Genomic DNA, 21,290 nt, shown 5'->3' with positions numbered 1-21,290 from the left:
AGTGACTCTGCTTATCTCACCAGGAGCCACCGACAGGAGAGCTGCTCCCAGGCAGCCATCTGCTGCTGTGCTCCCTCCCGGCAGCGAGGGCAAGGCAGTGCCTCCTGCACCAGTAACCACAGGCCACCTTCCCTCACCCCCAGGTTGCCAGTGGCCGGTCACTGTCTCCACAGCCCGTTAGGGACTTGTGGCAATGAGACACTGGCTGGCCCAGGGATTCCCCCCATAGCCAGAACCAGATCTGCCTGGATTGGGTCCTGCCCGGTGGCGCAGCTAGGCCCAGCCTCCCCTTCTGTTTTTGGGCAGGCAGCAGCTCACCCACTGCACATGGGGCTAGCATGGGCCCTGCATCTCCGCAGACCAGCTGAAGACTGGCACAGGCTGAAACCAGCACCTCCGACAGCCCCAGAGCCCACCCACCCCACTGGCATGGGGCTTTCTGTGCCCCAGCCTGGTACAGTCCAGCTTGGCCTCCTGCTCTGTGAAAAAGGCTAGGAGGTGGTGGCCAGGGTGCCCAGGAGCCCTCTGTGCCATCTCCCTACAAGACAGATTTCTATGGCAACCTCAGCCCTGCACATCCAGCACCATGGAAACACAGGGAGTCAGGAGCAGAGCTGGACCTCTGTGGGCAAAGAGGGGCTCTGACACCCACCACCCTGCTGGGAAGAGCACCCCGCCATGGTGACAGCAATACCAAGGGACCTGCTCACCCACCTTCCCACAGCCCCCTGCCCCAGGCACTCACCACTGAAGTGCTGGCGGCAAACACACGTGTATCCCCCCTCCTTGCGGGTGCAGATCCCACCGTTCAGGCAGGGGTTGGAGTAGCAGAGGTTGATCTCTGTTTCACAGTAGTCCCCAGTGAAGCCCTGTGGGCAGCGGCATCGCAGGCCGGTGATGGGGTGGATGGGCCGAAAGAGGGTGGAGGGGGAGGCAATGAAGGGGGCTGAGCTGTCGAACTTGAGGACGGAGATGCACTTCATGTAGTTCTGGCAGGGCTCCCGCAGGCAGACGTTGTCATCGAAGGGCAGCACCTCCAGCATGGAGGCGCGCGTCAGCGCCATGCGCTTCATGTACAGCTGCTCCTGCAGCTCCTCCGAGCTGAAGTAGCGCCCACCTCGCGGCGCCAGGGCCGAGAAGCTGACGTTGAGCACTGTGCCACCCACATCTGTGTCATTCTGGATGTTGAAGATGAAGATATCCTCCTTGGGCGTTGCGAGCACGGTGGCCACCCCTTCCAGGAAGGTGGCCAGCAGCGGGGAGAGGAAGCGCTCCTGCCACATGTTCTCCAGCCGCACCGTGATGCTGTTGGCCAACATGTCCTCCGTGATGATGAGCACCCGCAGGACACACTGGGCTGTCACGCTGTGGATCCCATCTGTGGGAAGGAACGGGGACATGCTGCAGGTCTTTGCCTGATGCTTGCAGGGTCTCCTCCCTCCCACCCCTGGGCAGAGCCTTGCACCCCACTGCCGTCCCCAAAAGGCCTGAGTCCTTGGAGCCGCAGCCCCAGGGGCTAGCAGGGTGCCACCCGGGCTTGCGGGGGAGCGGTTGGTGTGGCTGCATCTTATCCCTCCCACCAGGCTCTCCCCTGAGCTAACTCCCAGGTTTCCTCCCTGTATGGGATCTCAGCAGCAAACTGAGCTCTCAGGAACAAAGATGCTTGTGAGAATCAGGCAGAAGGAAGTCCCAGCAGGAGGCTGGGCAAACACAGGAGCCGATGCCAGGGCCTGGGGTGTTTTGCTCCCCCACTGTGCTCTGTCTGCCTCCCCCACGCTGCCTTTCCCTGCATTCTCCTCCTGCCATTTCCTTCCTCTCTCCTCCAGGGTCTTCAAGGCTTTTGTGCCAGTCTCCCTCCTTCCCCCCTTCTTACCATCTGCTCCACATCTCTTCCTCCCTTGGCCCATCTCTGGTTTGTTTAATTCTCTTTAATCTTTATTTTCCTTGGAAACAAACTCCCTCCCCTTGGGATCCCACACCACGCGAGCAAACTCCCGAGTGTGAACACAGGACCACGGCACACACTCAAGAGCGTGCCCGCCTGCTCTCTCCCAGGACCTTGGCCGTCAGCAGCATCTCACCCCCACGTCAGGCACACTCGCAGGCCAGCAGCTCAGGCCGCAGGGGTGCAGGCGGCACAGCACCAGCCCGGACAGGCAATGGCACAGCTCCCAGCGCAGCACCCACCCCAGCAGCTATGCAGTTTGGGGACCCCTGCCTCGCCCCACCTACCCAGCTCCCAGAAACCCGTTGGATCCCGCTTTGCAGCAGGTCATACCCTGCTGCAAATTAGGAAATACTGGCCAAGCTGGGAGCAGGACAGACAGACAGATGTGACCATATTCCTAATTCCTCCAGGAAACCCTGCTACAAGCACAGGCACGCAGCACCCCTCTCTGCAAGACAGAGACTATAATTATCCCAGCTGGGGACCTACCAGGCAGCAAGCCCCACACCTGGCTCAGATAAAACTCCCACCAGTCCCTTCCACAGCACGATTGTTCCCAGCCCATTCCCCATCCTTGCCACTTGACACTGCCCAAATGCTAACTGCCTGGCTCTTTGCTGGGGCTTTTGCTCTTCCCCCTCTCTGCCCAAGCAGAAGTTTGGGCAGTGGTTTTATTTTTCAGTCATTAACTCTCCTTTCCATGTGACTCCAGTCAGTGGCTTTGCCAGGAGTTATCCCACAAAGCAGCCTGCCAATGTCCCCCTCACTCAGGCCACCCCAGGCACCTTTGCTAGCGGCCTTGGCTGTGGCACCCAACAGGGAGAAGCCCACCTACTACTTCATCTGTCTATCACCTGCTGCTCCCATCTCCCACCCCACATTCCCCTGACACCCCCAAAGCCCCATGTTTCCTTGGAAACCTGGCTCTCCACCATCACGTCAAGACAACATTTACATCAGCACATCTCAATGGTGACTCCCAGGACTATCCCTGGGTACTGAGTTTTGCTGTAACATCCCCTACACGTGACCAACAAGTGGCAAACGCAAGCCACCCCCTTCCCCTGGGGACTTTGGGTTCAGCTGCCTGCGCATCTCTGCAGGCAAGGTCCCCGGAACGACGGGCAAGGAGTTTTCCAGGACACTTCTCTTTCCCTGTCTGCCATGCTGACCTTGGCAGGTAAATCAGCTCCGCGGAGACAGCCTCGTGCATCCCCTCCTGTGCCCTGTCTCAGGTTCAACACTCTGGGCCCTAATTTAAACACTGACATGGGAGACGGGCTTGTGAAAAGGTAGGCAAGGAGGGTGGATCTCACTTCAGGGGAAGAGCAACTAAAGCAAAGATGCCCCTAATGCCGTCGAGAACAGCCCCTCCTCTCCCTCAGCCCAGCCCTCAGCTGTTCCCCAGCACATGCTGGCACGGGCAAACCTGGCACCCAGGGCTGGGCTGCTCATGCCCTGCCCCTTCACCTCGCGGCCAGAGAGCTGAAGGACGAGCCCTCAGCAGCTCTGGGCTGCTGGGTCCTCAGCAGCTCCCAGGGAGCAGCCATGTGGGTTATAACGAAGCACACCGGCGTGACCACGCTGTCAGAAGGGCCCTGCACCAAAGGTGCGATGGTCGGGTGTAGCACGCAGTGGCCCTGGAGGAACCACAGTGCATTACTGGTGTGTACACAGGAGAGCTGCTCATCTACGCATAGACTGTCATCTCTGCCCCTCTCTCAACCTGGGTATGACACCACCCTGTGCTGTTCAGAGCAGGGAGGGGACCCACAATCTCCAAGGTGATACTGTCCTCGGTGGTGTAAAGGCACAGCACAGCCCTGTGCTGCCACAGCTCCCCTGACCGCCCTTCCAAGCCAGACGTAACTGCGTGGCACACTGCCCGCACGCAGATGTAACCTGGGCAGCTGCTAAAATGAGAGCTGCTACCAGGATGCACAGGACAGGCTAATGGACCAGACCATGCCCACCAGGAAGCCCTGGCCAGCCCATGCCGAGGCCACATGTGAAACAAGCCTGGGAGGCTCAGCCAGACCCTGCTCAGCAGTGACCCAGTGCAAGGTAGCACAAGGGGCAGCAGGCTTCCCGGCACCTGGAAATACATATAGGCACTTTGTGTATATATCACCGTATTGATAAACATTCTTTGGAACCACTCTTGACAGTTCCTCAGTGAGGACCAGGGGTGCAAATGCCAGCTCCCCCCACTCCCTGCCCATGCCCCAGCACAAGCCTCGTGCAGAGCTGCCTTTACCGTTCCTCTCTTCCCATGGCTGCTGCGCTCAAAGCCTTTTGATTTCCCTCAGCCCCGTTTGAAGTTTGCAGTGCACAAGGATTTAAAGATTGAAATGCCTCCCTTTTTCCCTCCTCTCTCTCTCTCATACTCTTCAGAAGGTGAAAGCTTCCCGGCGACCCTGCAAATTCCTGTGCAAGCACCAGCCTGCATGCTGGGCTGGTGCTCTGGAGATAAGGCTCCCACTGGGCTGGGGGAGCAGCGGTGCCAGTACAGTCACCCAGGAGCTAATCTCCTGGAGGAAGGGGGGGCTGCTTCTCTCTGAAATCAAAGTGCTTCTGCCCCACATGGAAGCAAGGTGAAAAATCACCCCTCTGTGTGACACCCTAACAGCTCTGACATGGAGAACAGCACAAGCAACGGTTTCCAAACGGCTCCATGAAGCACCTGGCCGGACGTGCCAGGGGATGTAGGCCTGCCTGGGCTCAGTGCAAGGCACTGGCATCGTCACCTGCATCCTCCGAGGCACCTTGTCTCTGCAAGAGGCTCATGGGCTGCCAAGATCACCCAGCCTGGGGAGGCAGGAGCAAGGGGAAAGCTACAAGACTGGCTCAGCCGCACTTGGCATAAGACGCTCCCCAAGCCACCAGCAGCCTGGCATCCCTCTCTGACAGACCACCCGGTAGAGCAGCACCCCAGGACGCCACCAGTTTGACAGTAGCTCGCTTCTCAGTGGGAAGCTGTGCCATGTCCCCACTCCCTCTCCTCTCCCTTTGCCCCCCTCTCTGCAGTTTGCCTCTCTGGCCAAGGCAAGCACGAGCTTGCTTCAAGCCCAGCTGCATCCCACTCTCCTCCCTCCGCCTCATGATTCACCCAGAAGCAGCCACAGGGCCCAGGGGACAGCTCTTGCTCTCCCCGAGGGCTGCTCAGTGCCCAGCAATAGGCAGGTGGACATCTGCCTGATTTATGGCTGTTATTAGGCCTTGGCTGATGTGATGTCGAGTCCTGGGGCAGGCCAGAGGCCAGCAACGCCTCCCAGGAGCAAGGAGGCTGCAGTCAGGGAAGAAGGTGGGCTGCAGGGTGCCCAACACCTTTGGTGTTGCCCAGCTCACCGCAGGAAAGCCCAAGTGCCCTTTTCCCAGTTCCCAGCAGCAACCGGGAGCCAGCCCCGGCCCCCCAGCACTCCTCAGTAAGCTCCCTCATAATTTGCTGTCCCACCTCAGCATCACACCCAGGGCTGCCTCCCCCTTGGCTCCATGCAAGGGGAAGCAGATGGTTAAGAGAATGACCTGCTGCAAATGGAAGCGGGGGAGGAAGCTACCAAAAGAAAGCCCAAAGCTGGCTGGAGGCACTGACCCCCCTGGGAGGCATTTTAATCACGACTGCTCAGCCTTTCTGATTAAATCCTGTGGCTGGAGCGCTGGTGCCTGGTGAATATTCATGCAGCAGAACAGGAGCCCTGAAAACATGCCTACAGGGAAAGGAGCAGGGAGACGGATGTGAGGGGCTCTTACCCCTGTGCTGGGCAGCACCAGGTCATCATGTTTGCACTTCCAAGACCGACAATTACCAGCTTCAAAAGCAGCAAAGCTACAGAAAGAGCAGCTCCGGTCAGAGAGCAGGATGGGCAGCAGACTCCTCCCAGGGAGCTGCACTGTCAGCCTGGGAACCGAGCTCCAGACCCACACTGGAAACCTCTTGGGGGAAGCAGGGCTGCCAACCGCTGCCCAATGGTCTCCTGAGTCTGCCAGGGTGAGAGCCCATCTCTCCTGTCCTCCTGTGCTGCCAGAGGTTCTCTGGATCCCCAGGCAGCACCCCAGCCCACAATGCAGCACGAGGCATGGGCTCCAACCAACACTCCCACCCTAAGAGCCCTGGCATCATTAGCAGAGGTTCCCTTTCCCCTACAGCAAGCATTCTGGCCTTCTGCATGCCAAGGAGCTCCAGGGATTGGGAAGAAAGCAGCTCAAACTGCCTCCCTGACCCAGAAGGGGATACACCTCTGACCCTCACTTGGGGGGACCAAGAACTCAGAAACAGGATCCAATGCATCACCACCTGTCCTCTTCTGAGCAGCAGAGCCAGTGTCCAAGAGAGCAAAAGCCACCACTCTGACTGCAACACACTGGGCGGCCACCCCAGAGATGGCCAGGGTGCTCAGGGGGCAGACAAGGGTAAGTTTCACATTTGCAGCTGAGCAGCAGTAAAACACCTCCAGACAGAAAAGTCAGGAAAGGAGACAGGTATAGGTAAGGTGAACATTCCTCACCGCTTCTGAAGGGCTTTGGCAGACCTCTCAAGATTTTCATGATTCTCGACAGGTTAAGGAGATCTCCGAAGTAAACCAGACACCACTTACCCAGCAGAAAGTATGAATGTCACTCTCCCGGTAGCTCTAAAGACGGGAACTAAAATAAAATAACCAAGAATACTCTAAAACCATTCCCTAACGAGGAACTGAACTCCTTAAGCCTCCCACCTTAACTCTGTGGTCAGCACCTCTAGCTGTGATGGACCTAATAGGGGAGAAAGCTCCTGAGAGTGGGCTCCTCAAAAGAGGAGACGCATGCAAGCTGTGAAAGGCCAGCCCTTGGACACTTGCCCAGCTTGAAAAAGATGGCTCTGATGCGTTCAGACGTGGGAGTCAGGACAAATGTGCTCCAGGGGCGTTCTTCCCTGCCAGGCTGGGATTTTTGGTGAGGTATCTTGGACAAATGGGTCTCCTCACCAAGGCAAGCTCCTGGGCTACAGGCTGAGGAGCTGTGTACAAAGCTCGAGGGGAACAGAGGCAACACAGCAGCCACAGCTAAGCACGGCTGAGCCTCCACCCTTGCCACCCGCCCAGCAGCCTGGCCCAGTGAAACCAGTCTGGAATGGTATAAAGTCAACACGACATCAGTCTCCTACGATGTCCCGGCTTCACATTGCGCTGCTGGCCACGAACATAGCCCCACCACCCCACTGTCACCCTCAGCAGCCACAAGCAGTTTTTAGCAGCCATCTGCGAGGAGCTGGGGTCAGTTTTGAGGCTGTGAGTCCCCATCAAAGGCACTGGCTTGTGGTGGCCCAGTCTTCCCTGCCTCCTACAAAGCAGTAAGCTGAGAACACACACAGCTCACAGGCGGGCGGAAGGGCCCCCTGCCCCGTGTTTTAGGGGAATCCAGCCTCCCTCAAAGGGACCATAAAGCTCACAGGCAGGCAGGGAAGCTGTTCCCTCCTCAGATGCTGACCCTCAGGGCACCCACCTAGGTGCTATTGTTGCCTTCCTGCAGGAGGAAGGTGCTCCAGCACGGTGCTGTGCGCGGGCAAACAATGCAGCCAGGTCTGAATGTCCTGGCCGCCAGCTCTGCAAACCCACCCGCACACCCTCCCCCTGCACACAGCAACAGCACGGGGCCAACACAGATGCCAGCTGGGCAGGGGACTTCAAACAATAAAGACAGAAAAACCAAACCAGACCTCCACAGCCAATATCAAAGATAACAAAAGGCCCATTTTCCAGTGTCTTGCTTCCCTCCCCAGTACGGCTCTTCCCCTTCCATCTTCTCCCCTCCTTCATGAGCACACCTCTCCCAGTCTCCCTTCCCGCTGGAAGATGACGACACTCTAATTGCAAGGGCCCCCTGGCCGCGAGGCTGAGGCAGCTTGACGCAGGACTTCAGGATGTGATTGTCTCCTGCCTTTGTGCAGGGTTAAGTGTGCGAGGAGGCAGGGCTTGCATAAACACACTCGGGTAGAAGCTGGAAAGGTCAAAACCACCCCCCATCTCCAGCAACGGGCATGTGTGTGCCTGCACCCACGCTCAGCCAGCCCTGCGGTTACAATTAAGCCCCAAAGAGCCCCAACGCACCGATGGGCTGGTGCTGGCCATTCAGGACCGCCTTGAACAGGTCTCCTCTTAAAGCCCTCGCTCCACCTTTTGAAAGAAATCTTCCCCTCGCTGAATAAGCTGGATAGAGAGAGGTAGAAAGGGAGGGCAGCTGGCAGTCGAGGGTCAGGGGAGCATCACAATTTAACGTACGGCTCCCCAGGCACTCTTGGTAATTCGGCGCTTGGCCCCTCCAAAGAGGGCTCTTGCCCGCCCTCCCCCAGAGCCGCTCCTCAGTTCAGCGATGGTTGGATGCCTCCATTTCAGATCATGCATCCGCGAGCAAAGAAAGGCTGATGGTGAAGGCAAAGCTCAGGCAGTGGGGAGCTCCAGGTCCAAACCCCGCCTGCTCACAGACAAGCCCCTAGGTCCCTCTTTGCCCTGCCCTCAGCTGAGCCGGAGGGGGCCCCAACGCTCCCCAGAGCCACCCTTGGCAGCTACCACTAGCATCTGCATTTGGATACAAACAACGTGAGAGTTTCAAGCACAGCGCTCTGAGGTTTGTCACAGCTGTGCCCTGCAACACTAAGGTGGCTGCAGAAAGGTGATATCAGGTTTTAGAAGCCACACCACAAAGCGCAGGTGTTGGTTGATGCCACAGCCAGAATCCGGACTGAACTGTTTGCTACCAGCAGACAGGTATTCATTTTTAAGAGGGCTCCCTCCACATCGAGCTCAATCCCTCCCTCTCGAGCAGAGACAGGGAAGCACTTGGTCCCAGAAGAGAGAAGAGCCACCCGGGCTTGGGAGCAAAGCAGCGTGCCAGCCCCTGGGCTAGCAGCTTGGCCATCCCAGGAACCAGCTGCTTGCCTAGCCAGAACCCTACAGCGCACATCACAGCCTCGCTGGTGACAGCACCTCCAAAGGTGTCTCACTAGCAGCCACCCTCACAGCTGAGTAACGATGCTTTGTTCTTGCATACCACCTCTAGCCTCGGTCCCCTTACAGAGCCCCCTTACAGAGCGCTTCCCTGCAGCATGCCCTCCACTGCCACCCTTCCCAGTCCCTCCAGCATCATTCCCCGATTTGGAAGGGACTCCCAATCCAAATCTTGCTGCCAGTCCACAACCTGCACTCCCCTGATGCAGAATGGGCTCCCTGAGGGGGACCACGCAGAGCCCTCCATATAGGTGCTGCGCTAAAGGTTTAATGATTTGATGATTTTCACACCCTACCTGTCACAGTCACCAGCATCGAAGCCACGAGCGGACGGTTGTTGTCCAGCTTACGGCTCAGCCTTAGCTCCCCGCTCGATTGATTTACAATCAACAAGTGCAGTTCATTTCCCCGCTCGAAGGTGTAGAAGAGGCGGTCGGATACATCTGGGTCATAAGCTGGGACCTTCCCTATGACCCCTGAGGGGAAGGTGTTGGACTTATTGGACACATAGTTGTTGAACAGGATCTGAAAGTTCTTGAGAACAGGGCTGTTGTCATTCTGGTCAATGAGTTTGATGTGGACCGTGGCTCTGCTGACCAGAGGGGCAGAAGTAGCCTGCACTACAATCACGTACTCAGATTTTGTCTCATAATCCAGGTCTATCAAGGCTGTGAGCTCCCCAGAAAAGATGTCCATCTGGAATATCTCAGGGATGTTGCCTTCCACAATTTGATACATGATCTGGGCATTGGGTCCCTCATCCGGGTCAACAGCTGTGATCTGGGCCACAACAGAGCCTACAATGCTGTTCTCCTTTACCAATACCTCAAACTCTTCAGCGGGAAAGACAGGGGCGTTGTCGTTCACATCCTGAATGGTAACCTGGATATGGACAGGAGTTCGCTGAGGAGGGATGCCCCTGTCCACAGCGTACGCAGTCAACTCATAGATGGGAACATTCTCACGGTCCAGCCTGCGGACAGTGCGAATGATCCCCGAGGTGGGCTCTATGGTGAAGTCTCCATCCCCATCCTCCCCGTTCTGGAAGGTGTACTGCACTCGCCCGTTGGTGTGGGCATCCCTGTCAGTGGCAGAGATCTGGAGCACGCTGGTGAAGGGTGGTGCGTCCTCAGAGATCATGCCCTGGTAATGAGGGCTGACAAACTGGGGGGCATTGTCATTAACGTCATTCACCATGATTTCAACATAGGTAGTGTCCGCTTTCTGGGGGATCCCGTTGTCCTTGGCAGTAATAGCCAACGTGTACGTGACCTGGTCCTCATAGTCCAGTTCTGCCTGGAGAGTGATGGCCCCGGAGTCTGGATCGATGCGAAACTGAGGGACATTGTCTTCTAGGTAGTATGTGATGCGGGCGTTTTCTCCCACATCATCATCTGTGGCGCTGATCACCACCACAGTGCTACCCACGGGCCGGTCCTCGTTAATACTCACAGAGTAGTGGGCACTCTGGAACACGGGCCGGTGCGTGTTGGCATCGGTGATGTTGATGTGAACATGGCAGTTGTCACGCAGAGTGCGATCGGAGGCTGTCACGGTCAGCACATAGCGCCTCTCCTGCTTGTAGTCCAGTGGCAGAGACAGAGTGATGAGCCCCATCCCACCTTGCGTGCTGATGGAGAAGCGGTTCCGTGTGTTGCCTCCCGTGATCTGGTAGGTGATGGCACTGTTCACATCCCGGTCAATTGCCGTGACGCTGAGGACACTGGTCCCCACAGCTGCATCTTCGTTCAGGCGGATGAAGTACTCCTTCTGAGTGAACTCGGGGCGGTTGTCGTTGACATCCATGACAGTAATGGTGACGCTGGCAGAGGCGGATAAAGACGGAGAGCCGTGGTCCCGAGCCTCTACACCAAAAAAATAGTGCTCGACTGACTCTCGGTCCAAGGGCCCGCTGACCGTGATCCACCCCGTGGCACTGTTCACCACAAAAGGCGTGTCAGCCGAGACCCCTGTCAGTTTGTACTCCAGGCGTGAATTCTCGCCGTAGTCTGCGTCCACGGCCTGGATGTGGATGACGGAGTGGCCAAGGGGAGCGTTCTCCAGGACAGAGATTTGGAAAGGGGTGCTGACAAAAATGGGGGCATGGTCATTGATGTCCACCACCTGGATGCTGGCCATGCCAGTGTTGTTAGAGAGGGGAGGGCGCCCCGCGTCCTGAGCCCGGATCCTCAGGGCGTACTCCCGCTCCACCTCAAAATCCAGTGGGGCTACCACCTGTATCTCCCCGGTGACGCTGTCGATGGAGAACTGGCCCCGGCTGTTCCCGCTGATGATGTTGTAGTGGACCAGAGCATTGTTGTCCTTGTCCAGGTCAGTGGCGGTGACGCGCAGGATCTCGGTATGTGGCCGTATGTCTTCCCTCACCTGGACGATGTAGCGCTTCTCACTGAACTGAGGGGTGTTGTCGTTCTCGTCAAGGACCGTGATGTAGACCTTGACCGTGGCGGAGCGGGGCCCCGGCTCCCTCCCCTGATCATTGGCCTCCACCACCAAGGAGTACCGCTCCATCTTCTCCCTGTCCACCGGCCCGCTGGTGGTGATGAGGCCGGAGCGAGGGTCGATCTCGAAGACGGCGTGGGCGGCCCGCTCATTGACGAAGCGGTAGCGGATGTTGGCGTTGGGCGGGGAGTCGACGTCGGTGGCCCGCAGCTGCAGGATGGGGTACCCCTCCTCCACGTTCTCCCGGATGGTCTCCCGGTACTCGCCCTGCTCGAAGACGGGGTCGTGGTCGTTGCGGTCGGCCACGGCGATGGCCACCATAGTGGTGGCGGAGAGCCGGGGTGCCCCGTGGTCGGCGGCCGTCACGCGGAAGTAGTGCAGCTCCATGCTCTCGCGGTCCAGGGCCTGCGTGGTGGTGATGAGCCCGGCCCGCGGGTCGATGCTGAAAAGCTCCCGCGAGCGGCTGTTCATCAGGGCGTCCATGGAGTACACCAGCCGCCCCGCCTCGCCCCCGTCGGGGTCCTGGGCCGCCACCGCCACCACCGCCGTCCCCGCCGGCTGGTTCTCCGCCACCTCCGCCTGGTAGTTGTACTGGGGGAACAGCGGGTGGCGGTTGGGGGCTGCGCGCCGCCCCCGCCGCCCCGGGGACGGGGACGGGGACGGGAAGGGCGGCGGGCGCGGCGGGGCGGCGCGGGGCGGGCAGCGCGACGGGGAGCGGCGGCGCGGCGCGGCGGGCAGCCCCGGGGGCACCGGCGCCGCCCAGCACGGCGCGGCGGCGGGGCAGCCTCCGCGGGCCGGCGGCCCCCAGCCCGGCGGCGGCGGCGCGGCGGCGCCCAGCCCGGGGGGGAACAAAGGGAGCAGCAGCAGCAGCGGCGGCAGCAGCAGCGGAGGCGGCCCCCGGTGGTGGCGGTGGCGGCGGCGGCAGCGGCTCGGGGCGGCCGCCGGCTCCTCCGCCGCCATGGTGCCTCGGCGGCCGCCGCCCGGCCCGGGCGCACGGCGGCTGGGCTCGGCGCCGCCCCCGCCAAGCGGCGGCGATGGCCGCCCCCCGCGCCGCGCCGCTGCTGCTGCCGCTGCTGCCGGGGGTGGCGGCGGCGGCTCCTCCCGCAGCCCCAACATGGCTCCCGCCGCCCCGCCCCGCCCCGCCCCGCCCCCGCACTCGCCCCCGCCTGCCCCGCCGCCGCCATCTTGAGAGAGGGCGGGCGGCCGCCGGCAGCGCCGTACAGCGGCACCGCCGGCTCCCCGCGGCCACCCGGCGGGCCCCGTGCGCGGCCCCGGTGAGAGGAGTGACGGGCGCCCTGCGAGGGACGCGTCGGTCCCCGTGTGAGGGGCGCCGTGCCAGGCCCCCGTGAGGATACATCCCCTGCGGCGAGGAGCGCGCTCCCTGTGTGAGGGACGGTCCGCTTGTGTGAGCCTGCCGGTCCCCGTGCAAGGGACCAGTCGCCTCCTGCGAGGGATGTGCTGGTCCCCGCATGAGGGACACATCCCCGCATGTGAACGCGCCAGTCCCCGTGCAAGGGACGTGCCAGTCCCTGTGGAAGTGCAGTGCTGGTCCCCGCGCAAGGCATGCGTGCCCTTGTGTGAACACGCCAGTCCCTGCGCGAAGGACGTGCCAGTCCCCGTGTGAGGGACGTGTCCCCTGGTGCCAGCCCTGCCAGGCACTGTGTGGGGCTGCTGCCACCATGCACGGCACCCCTGCCCCACGGTGCGGTGCACCCACCCTCCAGCGAGACCCGCCGGCCACCGTGCAGGGCACGCTGCCCCCACGGGAGTCACAGGCACCGCCGAGCAGGGCCACCAGCCCCCAGAGCGGGGCGGTGAGCGAGCTGCCTGCCGGCACAGCCCACCCTCGGCGGGCTCCCAGCCGCCCACCCATGGCCACCCTTCCAGGCAGAGCCCTGTGGTGCCAGATCCAGTGACGGCTGCCGGTGGTACGGCCCGGCCTCCTCTTGTCCTGGCACGCCGTGGCGCAGGCCGGTGCTTGGCCACCGGGATGCGATTGAGGGGCTGTGTCCCAGCCAGCCCCTAGTCCTGCCTAGCACCTCAGGGACACCTGCCCGCGCCTCAGGCAGGGCGTCTCGGAGCCTCCCAGCCAAAAGCAGAGCTTGTCAGGCAGCGGTGCTGGGGTGGGGCCCGTGGGCGTCAGCTCTCAGCCCACACCTCTGCTTACGCCCACCATCACCGCTGCTGTGGTGCTGCCTGTGCAGCAAGCAGCAAGCACGGCCCTTGTGCCACTGCTAGCACCGCCACGGCCGGGCTGCTTCCACAAGGTGCTGAGAAGAGACGGCAGGGTCAGCCCCCCCTTGTATTGCACGTCGTTCAGCAATAAACGCCATTTGCCATCCACCACATTGGTGTCTGTGAGCTGATGGACCACGCGGCCAGGGGTCGGCCGCCGTGCCGTTCCTGAACCAGGTCACCGCGTGCCTGTAAAAGGCCTGGCAGGAGGCACTGCTGATGCTTGGGAGCCCCAATGGCTCCCGTTACACCCCTAACACCTGCCCATGCCCACATGCAAGCGGCACCAAGTTTGTCACCTTCAGGGATGGCTTTGTTACCGCCTGTGTGAGAAAGGGCTTCCCCTCACCCCACACCGCGGGGCAGTGCTCTCCCAGGCGGTGCTCAGGCAGTGGTGTCACGGTCCCTGCCGCCTGGCTCTGCCACCTCCAGGCACCCAAGCATGTGGCAGGGATTTAGGTGGCCAGCTCCTATGCCCCGGTGCAGACTCGGCCACCCCCACCCACCAGGCGAGGCATCAACACTGGGGAGAAAGATGCATGTTTTTTCTGCCAACATCCATGAAAATAAACTTGTTTTTCCAAGGAAAAATCAGTTTGGGGCCCTTGGATCAGACTGGTTCATTAGTGCATCCGCCTTGCAACTTAGCTATTGGTTTGATCTCAATCAACCAGTATCGCAGCCTAATACACTGACGCTTGTAATAGGCTTAGGAATAATAGGGGTTTACATCCTCATTAGTGTTCAGTGCGCCACGGCGGGGGAAACATCCTTGGCCACGTCCTGTTGAAGATGAAGGAAGCCTGAAGCATTGTGGCTGGGGGGCATGCTAGGGAAGAAAGTTGTGTTGGGGAGAAAAATAGAGTGAATTTGGGAGATGGGGGGAATTTAGGACGGGGTAGTGAAGAGCGAGGAGTATGCAGGACACACGGTGCTTCCATGCACATCCTAGCTCCAAGGGGGCTGCAAGAGCCCCCCATGCCACTGTGCTGGACAGGCTGCAGTTCCGGGTGGGCAGGCTGGGGAGCAGAGGGACCCCCATACTACCAACAGCTCAGTGAGGCTGGGCACCTTGTGCAGTCTCTACCCAAAAGACACAAGAGCTAACAGTGGGATGGATTCACACTGGAGATGGGGTTCCTCTGCTCGCTCAGCCCTCGCTCCCAGCACTGCGGGAGCCATGCACACTTGCCGATGCTCCTGGGGAGCCAAACACACTCCCACCCTGCGGGAACCTGATAAGACTGTGCAAGGCCCTGCAGTCCCTTGGCAGAAATTTGAGTGGCTGATTTGGAGCTGCACACTGCTTTGGACAGCACAAGTCACATGCACAGCAAGGAGAAGGTCACAGGAGATGTGTTGACCCCTGGGCACAGCAGGTCTGGGGACCTTGAGGGGGTCCAGCTGCCACTGCCCTCTGCACCAGATGCAGATGGGTCCACGTGCTGCTGCCACAGTGCTGAACCCTAATGTCACCAGCACTCTGCCTCCGCCTGGTGCCCTGTGTTCCTGTATTCCCCCACCAACCATGGCCACCACCAGGTCTCACCCAGCTTCGGTTCCGCAAATGTGACAGATGGTCCCCCATCAATTATCGTTAGTGTAAATGAGGGGGTGGGAAGAGTGCCCGCTGCCCGCTGATTTGGGGTTTGACTGCAAGCAGGCTCCCACTCCCTGGGCGGAAACTAAGAGAACACAAAGTGGGGTCTGCAACATGTCCAGCAGGTCCCCAAACCACCTTGCACCATCCTTACAGCTGGTGGCTCTCTCTGTGGGGCTGGTGCGTCCCTTCCACCACCATCTCCCATGCCAAGGCCTGGTTGCCACCCAGGCAGCGGCAGGGTGGCCAGAGCAGGCAGGGCTTGTCCTTGCCCCAGTGCCTGCACTCAGCAATGTTTGAGGACCACCACGGGAACTACCAAGCAAGCCCTAAAGCCGTGGCTAGCACGGCTCAGCATGTGTGGCGCTCAGTCCTGGTGGCGCTTACACAGTGCTGAGGCCTGACACCTGGCGGGTGTGGATTTCTAAGCCTCTGGAGAAGCTGGCGTGTTAATTTATAAACTCTGTAGGATTCCTGAACATTGGTAATCTGCTACAATTAACTCCTCAGCCACCACAAAATGCCTCCAGCTTGGCTGGTCCAGCACCAGCACTGACAGGGCTGTGGCAGTGCCAGTCGTGCACACGTGGTGCCCCAGGGGGATTTATGTTCTGCCCCTCCAGGCCCCCCCGCGCCCACCTGAGCCCCCCCCCCCCCCGGCTGCCATTAGGTTAATGCCGGAGAAGCCCCGGCCCCATGCACGGCTCATCCGAGAAACCTCAGCTAATAAAGGGCAGCGCAGCACCCGTGTGTCACAGGAGCTTTGCAAGAGCCTCCGCCGCCGGCTGGATCATACATCACACCTCCTCAAACTGGGGATTTGCCATCAAGAAACCCAATCAGGAGAGAGGCAATACTTTTAAAAAATTATGAAGGCTTTCAACTTTATTTGTTCTAATTACCCAGCTGACAGCTCAGGGGAGGAGGAAAAAATCATCAGGGTATTACTGCCACAAAATAATTGTAATTGAATCATTCCAGACAATAAAGCAGAGGCACAGGTCAGAGGCAGCACATCATTCCCTTGTGCCAGCCCCGCAATACCCCTCACTGCTGCACCACAATGAAAACACACCAACACAAGGAGATAGTGCTCTAATAGCGGCCTATTACAGCTAATGGAAACGTGTTATCTGCGCCTGTCACCCGTGCATGGAGCAGGAACTGCTGAGCGGGCTCAGGGATAAGGAGTTCACATGCTGCGGTTTGATTCCCTGCAATGTGTGAAGGCCTTTCCCAGGCAGCGGGACGCCCCCCCAGCAGGCTGCCCCCCCACTCTTCCAGCCCTGGCTGCGGGGATGGCATGGTGGTGGTGCAAAGGGGCTCATGCTTAGCTCGCAGCTGGGACCCGAGGCGAGCAAGCCCCAGGGACGGCAGCAGCTCAGGGGTGCTGAAGGGAGCAGCCAGCTCTGCCTGTTAGCCCAGCCAGGGCTCTGCCAGCCCCCCGCGGCAGGCAGGGCGCTGTCACAGGCAGCTTTGCCCAGGGTGTGCTTCTGGCCAGCAGAGCCACAGGCCCTGCCTGCTTCTGGTCTTCTGCTAGGCTCTGGGCTTGCCCCAGCCTGACCCAGCAAAGCCTGGGCTGTGTCACTGAGGGCAAGTGGCACAGCAACATCCCACCACTGCAGCAGGGCACAAGCTGACAGCCAGCCCAGGCAGGACCTAGAAGCAAGCTGAGGTTAGCTCAGGGGGACATGCAACCATATGCTGCACAGAGCAATGGGGCACAGGGGAGCCAGCTCGGGGTGGGCACCCATAAGTGCTGGCAGCCCTCACGTATCACAATTCCGCCCTAGGTGTGCAGCTTGACACACTGCAAGGCCACAAGCCCAGGCACCTGGGAGACACTGGCCAAAGAGGCAGGAGCTGGAACACAGCCCTGGCCCCATTGCTGCAGGCAGCTGTGCTTGAGGCAGCCCCCATGTCTGGGGTGGGGGGCACAGCCTGCACCTGGCATTTACACCCCTCCTCTTGGCCGGGTCTGCAGCCCCCTGCCCAGCTGGCTCCCCCAGCACGCAGCCAGGAGCAGAGACCAGCTTCCCTGCTTTATCAAGCGCCTGCTGCCCTCCCCCCACGCACGCACACACACACACACACACACCGCCATCCAAGGCACCCTCCAAAGCACCACCATGCAGGGCCGAGGTTTGGGAACAGATATCCACAGCCAGAGCGCGATTCATTAGCACTCGATACAGACCATTACACCCTTGCTGTACGGGCTTGCTGCCTCGCAGCTCTGCCGGGAGCCAGCTGAGGCTGTGTGCGCTTTGTGGGAAGCAAACTGCCGGAGTCCAAGCTCTGCCAAACCCCCAATCTGGGGCAGCGATGCTGGGCAGGCCTGCGGGAGCGATGGCTGTGACCCTAGTAGCAAGGGCTGCTGCCCTCCAACATTCCTTGTTGCCAGCAACATGGTAGGAAAACACAATGTGAGCAGCTGGGTGTGGGAAAACTACTGCGTTACTGCTGTTTATCAGCACCCACTGCTTTGCCTTAGCAGGCAGCAGGCACCTGAGCTGCCCCAACTGTTTTGGTCCGTCCCCCCCGCAACAAGACAGGGCAGGCAGGACTACACTCACAGAAGTCCAGTTTAAGACATTTTTATTCCTCTGCATGTTACACTTAGTGTTTAAGAAAATACAGGATCCCTTTTGACATTCATACATTTTTACAGGGGAAAAATAGGTTTCTCTGCGAGGGTGGTTATTAACCCCCTCCATTCCTGAGCATCACTGCCCAGTGCCCAGAGTCCAGGCCTGCTTGTGTCATTGCCTCAAGGTAAAAAAAAAACAACAAAAACAACACAACAAAAAACCAACAAAAACCTCAAATACAGTGCTCAGTATTTCCAGTTCCACTTTCCAATAGCTCCTACACCAGATATTGCAAAGGAAGAGCTGGGGACAGGGAGTGACCAGACTGCGCACACAAATATCTAAGAGACCCATGTTAGCATGTGTGACTACCTGTAAGAGGAAAACAGGTTAATCCCGTTTGCTAGAAACCTAGAGGAAATATAAATAAGGGTTCCCCACACTCGTGCAGAGTCACGAACAGCTACTGGACACCAGGCTCACGCTACCTCCAACTGCTGCCACATGGAGAGGGAGGGCAGCGAGGCAGAGCTACTACGAAGCTCAAGGCAAGAAATCCACACGCTTCACGAACGGAGAGCGCCTGCCCACGTGCAGCCCCTCTGCTCGGGGCCCAGGGGCAACGCTGCGAGAGGTGGCAAACAGCAGCTTTCACTTGGCAGGACACGGACACATCTTTGCATCACGGTCCAGGCCAAAGGCTTCCTAAGGGCAAACGTCACCCACACGGTCATTACTTGTAGGCTGCCACAGTGTGCAAGAAATTCAGATTTAAACGTCACTATAGAAAGCAGGTTGAAAAAAGCAGCTGCTGGGGTAAGACCTCTATGACCCTAGGTGGGTTGCTACCCGGAGGCAAAGCTGAGGGCCAGGAGGGAGTGAAAGGCTCACTAGACAAGGCATTAGACAGCAAGCGAGCTACCTCCCCTTGGCAGGGCTGCAGCACATTGGCACTAGCAGCAGAAAACAAAACAGATGTTACAAAAGCTTCTTCCAAGCACCAGCAGACTCCACTTGGTCACTGCAGGGAGAGAGATGCACATGGAAAAGAAGTGATATTCTAAGGCAAAGGCCTTTCTCTTCGGGACCTCAGGACACCAGCGCAGCTAAACACCTCGCCCCCCACCGCTAAGTCCCTCGCAAGCTCTCTGCCCTCCCCGCTAACACCAGCTGCCTAAATGCCTCCTGCCCGAGTCTTGCAGGCAAGCCGCATGCCAGCAACCCACCCTGCTCCAGCCTCCCCTGAGCACCAGGCTCTGGGGGCACCCCATGCCCTTTCTGCCACTGATGCTTCTACAGGGCTGGTGAACGCTGTCCCAACCTTAGGCCTCGCACGGAGGGGTATAAGGTATGAGCTGTACTGGAAGGGAATGGGGAGGAAGTGTCAACAAGAGAAGTCGTTGATCCAAGTGGTTCAAACTCCAGTCCAAGCCGAGGTGCGGTTAGCTGGTACCAGGAGAGATTTCTGGGAACTCCTTATAAATCTCCAAGATGATCAGTTTGTCCATCTGGCACTGCTGGCCCTCCTCTTCCTCCCCCAGGATGCGCTGCAAGATGCCCTGCAGGTCAGAGAGGCGGTGCTGGTGCTGCAGATAGGGCGTGGAACGGATGATGGCATGCATCAGAGACAGATACTCCATCCTCAGCTGCCGTGTGGGAGGGGAGACAAAACACAGAGCACAATGAAAGATTTAAAGTGAGATAAACAAGCATGGCCAGCCTCCATTACAGCATGAGCACAGGAACAGCTGCCGCTGCACCACCAGCCAAGAAAGTGACTCCAGAGGCACCTGCTTTTCCTTTAAGGCTCATTAATAGCTATGGAAAACTCTGCTTTTCCCGACAGTAACTCAGTGCTGCTCTTCACCCGCTCTCAAACATGTGCACATCCTCTGCCTCTTGCAATATCAAAACAGAGATATCCCTCTTACTTCTACTACTCAGAAGGTCCCTGTTCCCAAAGGTCCCTGAACAGAAGGGTGCAGACCACCAGAAGCCTGGCAGATCTTTCTTAAAACATGCCTTTCTACTGCTGTGTGCTGAGCAGGATAAACCTCCCCTTCCTCCTCGGCCCCCAAGGTTGATTTGAACACCCAGAAATGTCATGCCCACACCAGGACTCCACTCTTGCCTGCACTAGCAAGTGCCCCACAGAGGGCCAGGAGAAACACCATTGCTTTGGGACTGTGCTCCCTTCCCTAATTCCTAAGGGTCACTGCGAGCACCTTGTCTCCTGGGGAGAGATCAGCAATCTGCCGCACCAGGATGTCTATCAGGACCATCATGTCCGTGTGGTAGAAGATGCTGGCTGTATCCTTGCTGGCAAAGATGTCCTGCAGAAACTTCAGCACTGAGTGTGGTGGCTGTGGCTGATGCTTGAAGATACAAACTGGATCATCTGGGGGAGGCAGAGACATCATGCTAAGCCACATGCTCCCGGTTGCCCCCTCCTCCATCTCCAGTGCATACCCCTTCATTAGACCCTGCAGGCTTCAGAGAGGAGGCTGTCCCTGCCCTTGGCCTGCCGTTCCCTGCCTGTGGCTACCTTTTGTGCTGGCAGACCTTGGTGCCTTGCACAAAGCTGTGTAATCAGGATGGCAGCTCTGCAGGGTACCAAGCTGAGACCAAACTCATTAGCATTAGCATTAATCATTGTTTATGTTTCACCTACCATCCCAGGTGAGAGCTCATTAGCACACTGCTTCTCAGTGTCTCCCCTTTTTGCTCAACAGCTACCACTCATTTTCTCTCCGGTTTATTAAGTCTGGTCCAATGACCCCTCTGAAAAGCCCATCAGAGCCAGTACCAGAAATGAGCTTTCACCACAGAGACCAAGCTAGTATATCCCAGAGTCACCACATCCTGCTCTCTTGAAAACCACATCCCTGCAGACCCCAAGAAGGGCTCTGGGACACTGTAGCCCCCGCAGTTGTCAGGAAGGCGGGCAAAAGAGAAGCATCTTCATTAGATTGCAGCCCCCCTCTCTCTTCCCCCGGCCCCTCACAGTAAGGTGATCCCTGCAGGGAATCTTGCAGGGAAAGGGCGAAACAAAGGCTTTGGGAGGAGGCCAGACAGAAGAGCACTGAGATGCTGGCTGCCCTCAAGCTGATACTGTGTGGAGACAGTGATTTGCAACCCCAAAGAGAACTAAAGCCAGAGTAAGATGTGCTGCGAGCATCACAGGATGAGTTATTTACCAGCAAATCAGCAAAATGAATCTCAGACAGCAAAGTCCCTGTGCTCCAGAAGGTATTAAAGAGCACAATAGTGGCATGCAGCACAGGCAGAGATACCTGGCACCGCTCTTCCTGCGGAGATCTCCAGCTTTCTAGCAATCTGCTTTGCAAAAGCTCTACATGTACAGTGGATTTCACTCTACGCCTGGAGCAGCCACAAAGCTAACCCTCTGCCGGCAATTCTGAAATGGGAAGTGCCACTCTAAGCAGCATTTTGTAAGGCAAGACCTCCCCCTG

The 21,290-nt window shown here is 58.7% G+C and overlaps 2 protein-coding genes across 9 annotated transcripts in view; both read right to left on the bottom strand.

Moving 5' to 3' along the window:
- The window catches only part of CELSR3 (cadherin EGF LAG seven-pass G-type receptor 3), a 35,822-nt gene extending 22,120 nt beyond the window's left edge, over positions 1-13,702 (bottom strand). For 3 of the 5 annotated variants that reach the window (XM_080385282.1, XM_080385284.1, XM_080385283.1), the window contains exons 1-2: positions 9,228-13,701; positions 746-1,378 (exon numbers count right to left, since the gene is read on the bottom strand). In XM_080385282.1, the coding sequence (XP_080241408.1) occupies positions 746-1,378; positions 9,228-12,873 (4,279 nt within the window). In that variant the 5' untranslated portion in view covers positions 12,874-13,701. Of the gene's footprint in view, positions 1-745; positions 1,379-9,227 lie in introns of all 5 variants that reach the window. The other 2 variants (XR_013927766.1, XR_013927767.1) reach the window with 1 other exon arrangement.
- A 4,105-nt stretch (positions 13,703-17,807) lies between these two features.
- The window catches only part of NCKIPSD (NCK interacting protein with SH3 domain), a 61,230-nt gene continuing 57,747 nt past the window's right edge, over positions 17,808-21,290 (bottom strand). For all 4 annotated transcript variants that reach the window (XM_080385272.1, XM_080385270.1, XM_080385273.1 and 1 more), the window contains exons 12-13: positions 20,043-20,215; positions 17,808-19,463 (exon numbers count right to left, since the gene is read on the bottom strand). In XM_080385272.1, the coding sequence (XP_080241398.1) occupies positions 19,260-19,463; positions 20,043-20,215 (377 nt within the window). In that variant the 3' untranslated portion in view covers positions 17,808-19,259. The remainder of the gene's footprint in view (positions 19,464-20,042; positions 20,216-21,290) is intronic.

The sequence above is a fragment of the Falco punctatus genome (assembly GCF_963210335.1).
Source record: "Falco punctatus genome assembly, chromosome: 4".
NCBI lineage: Eukaryota > Metazoa > Chordata > Aves > Falconiformes > Falconidae > Falco > Falco punctatus.
This window is presented reverse-complemented; position numbering and strand designations above follow the sequence as displayed.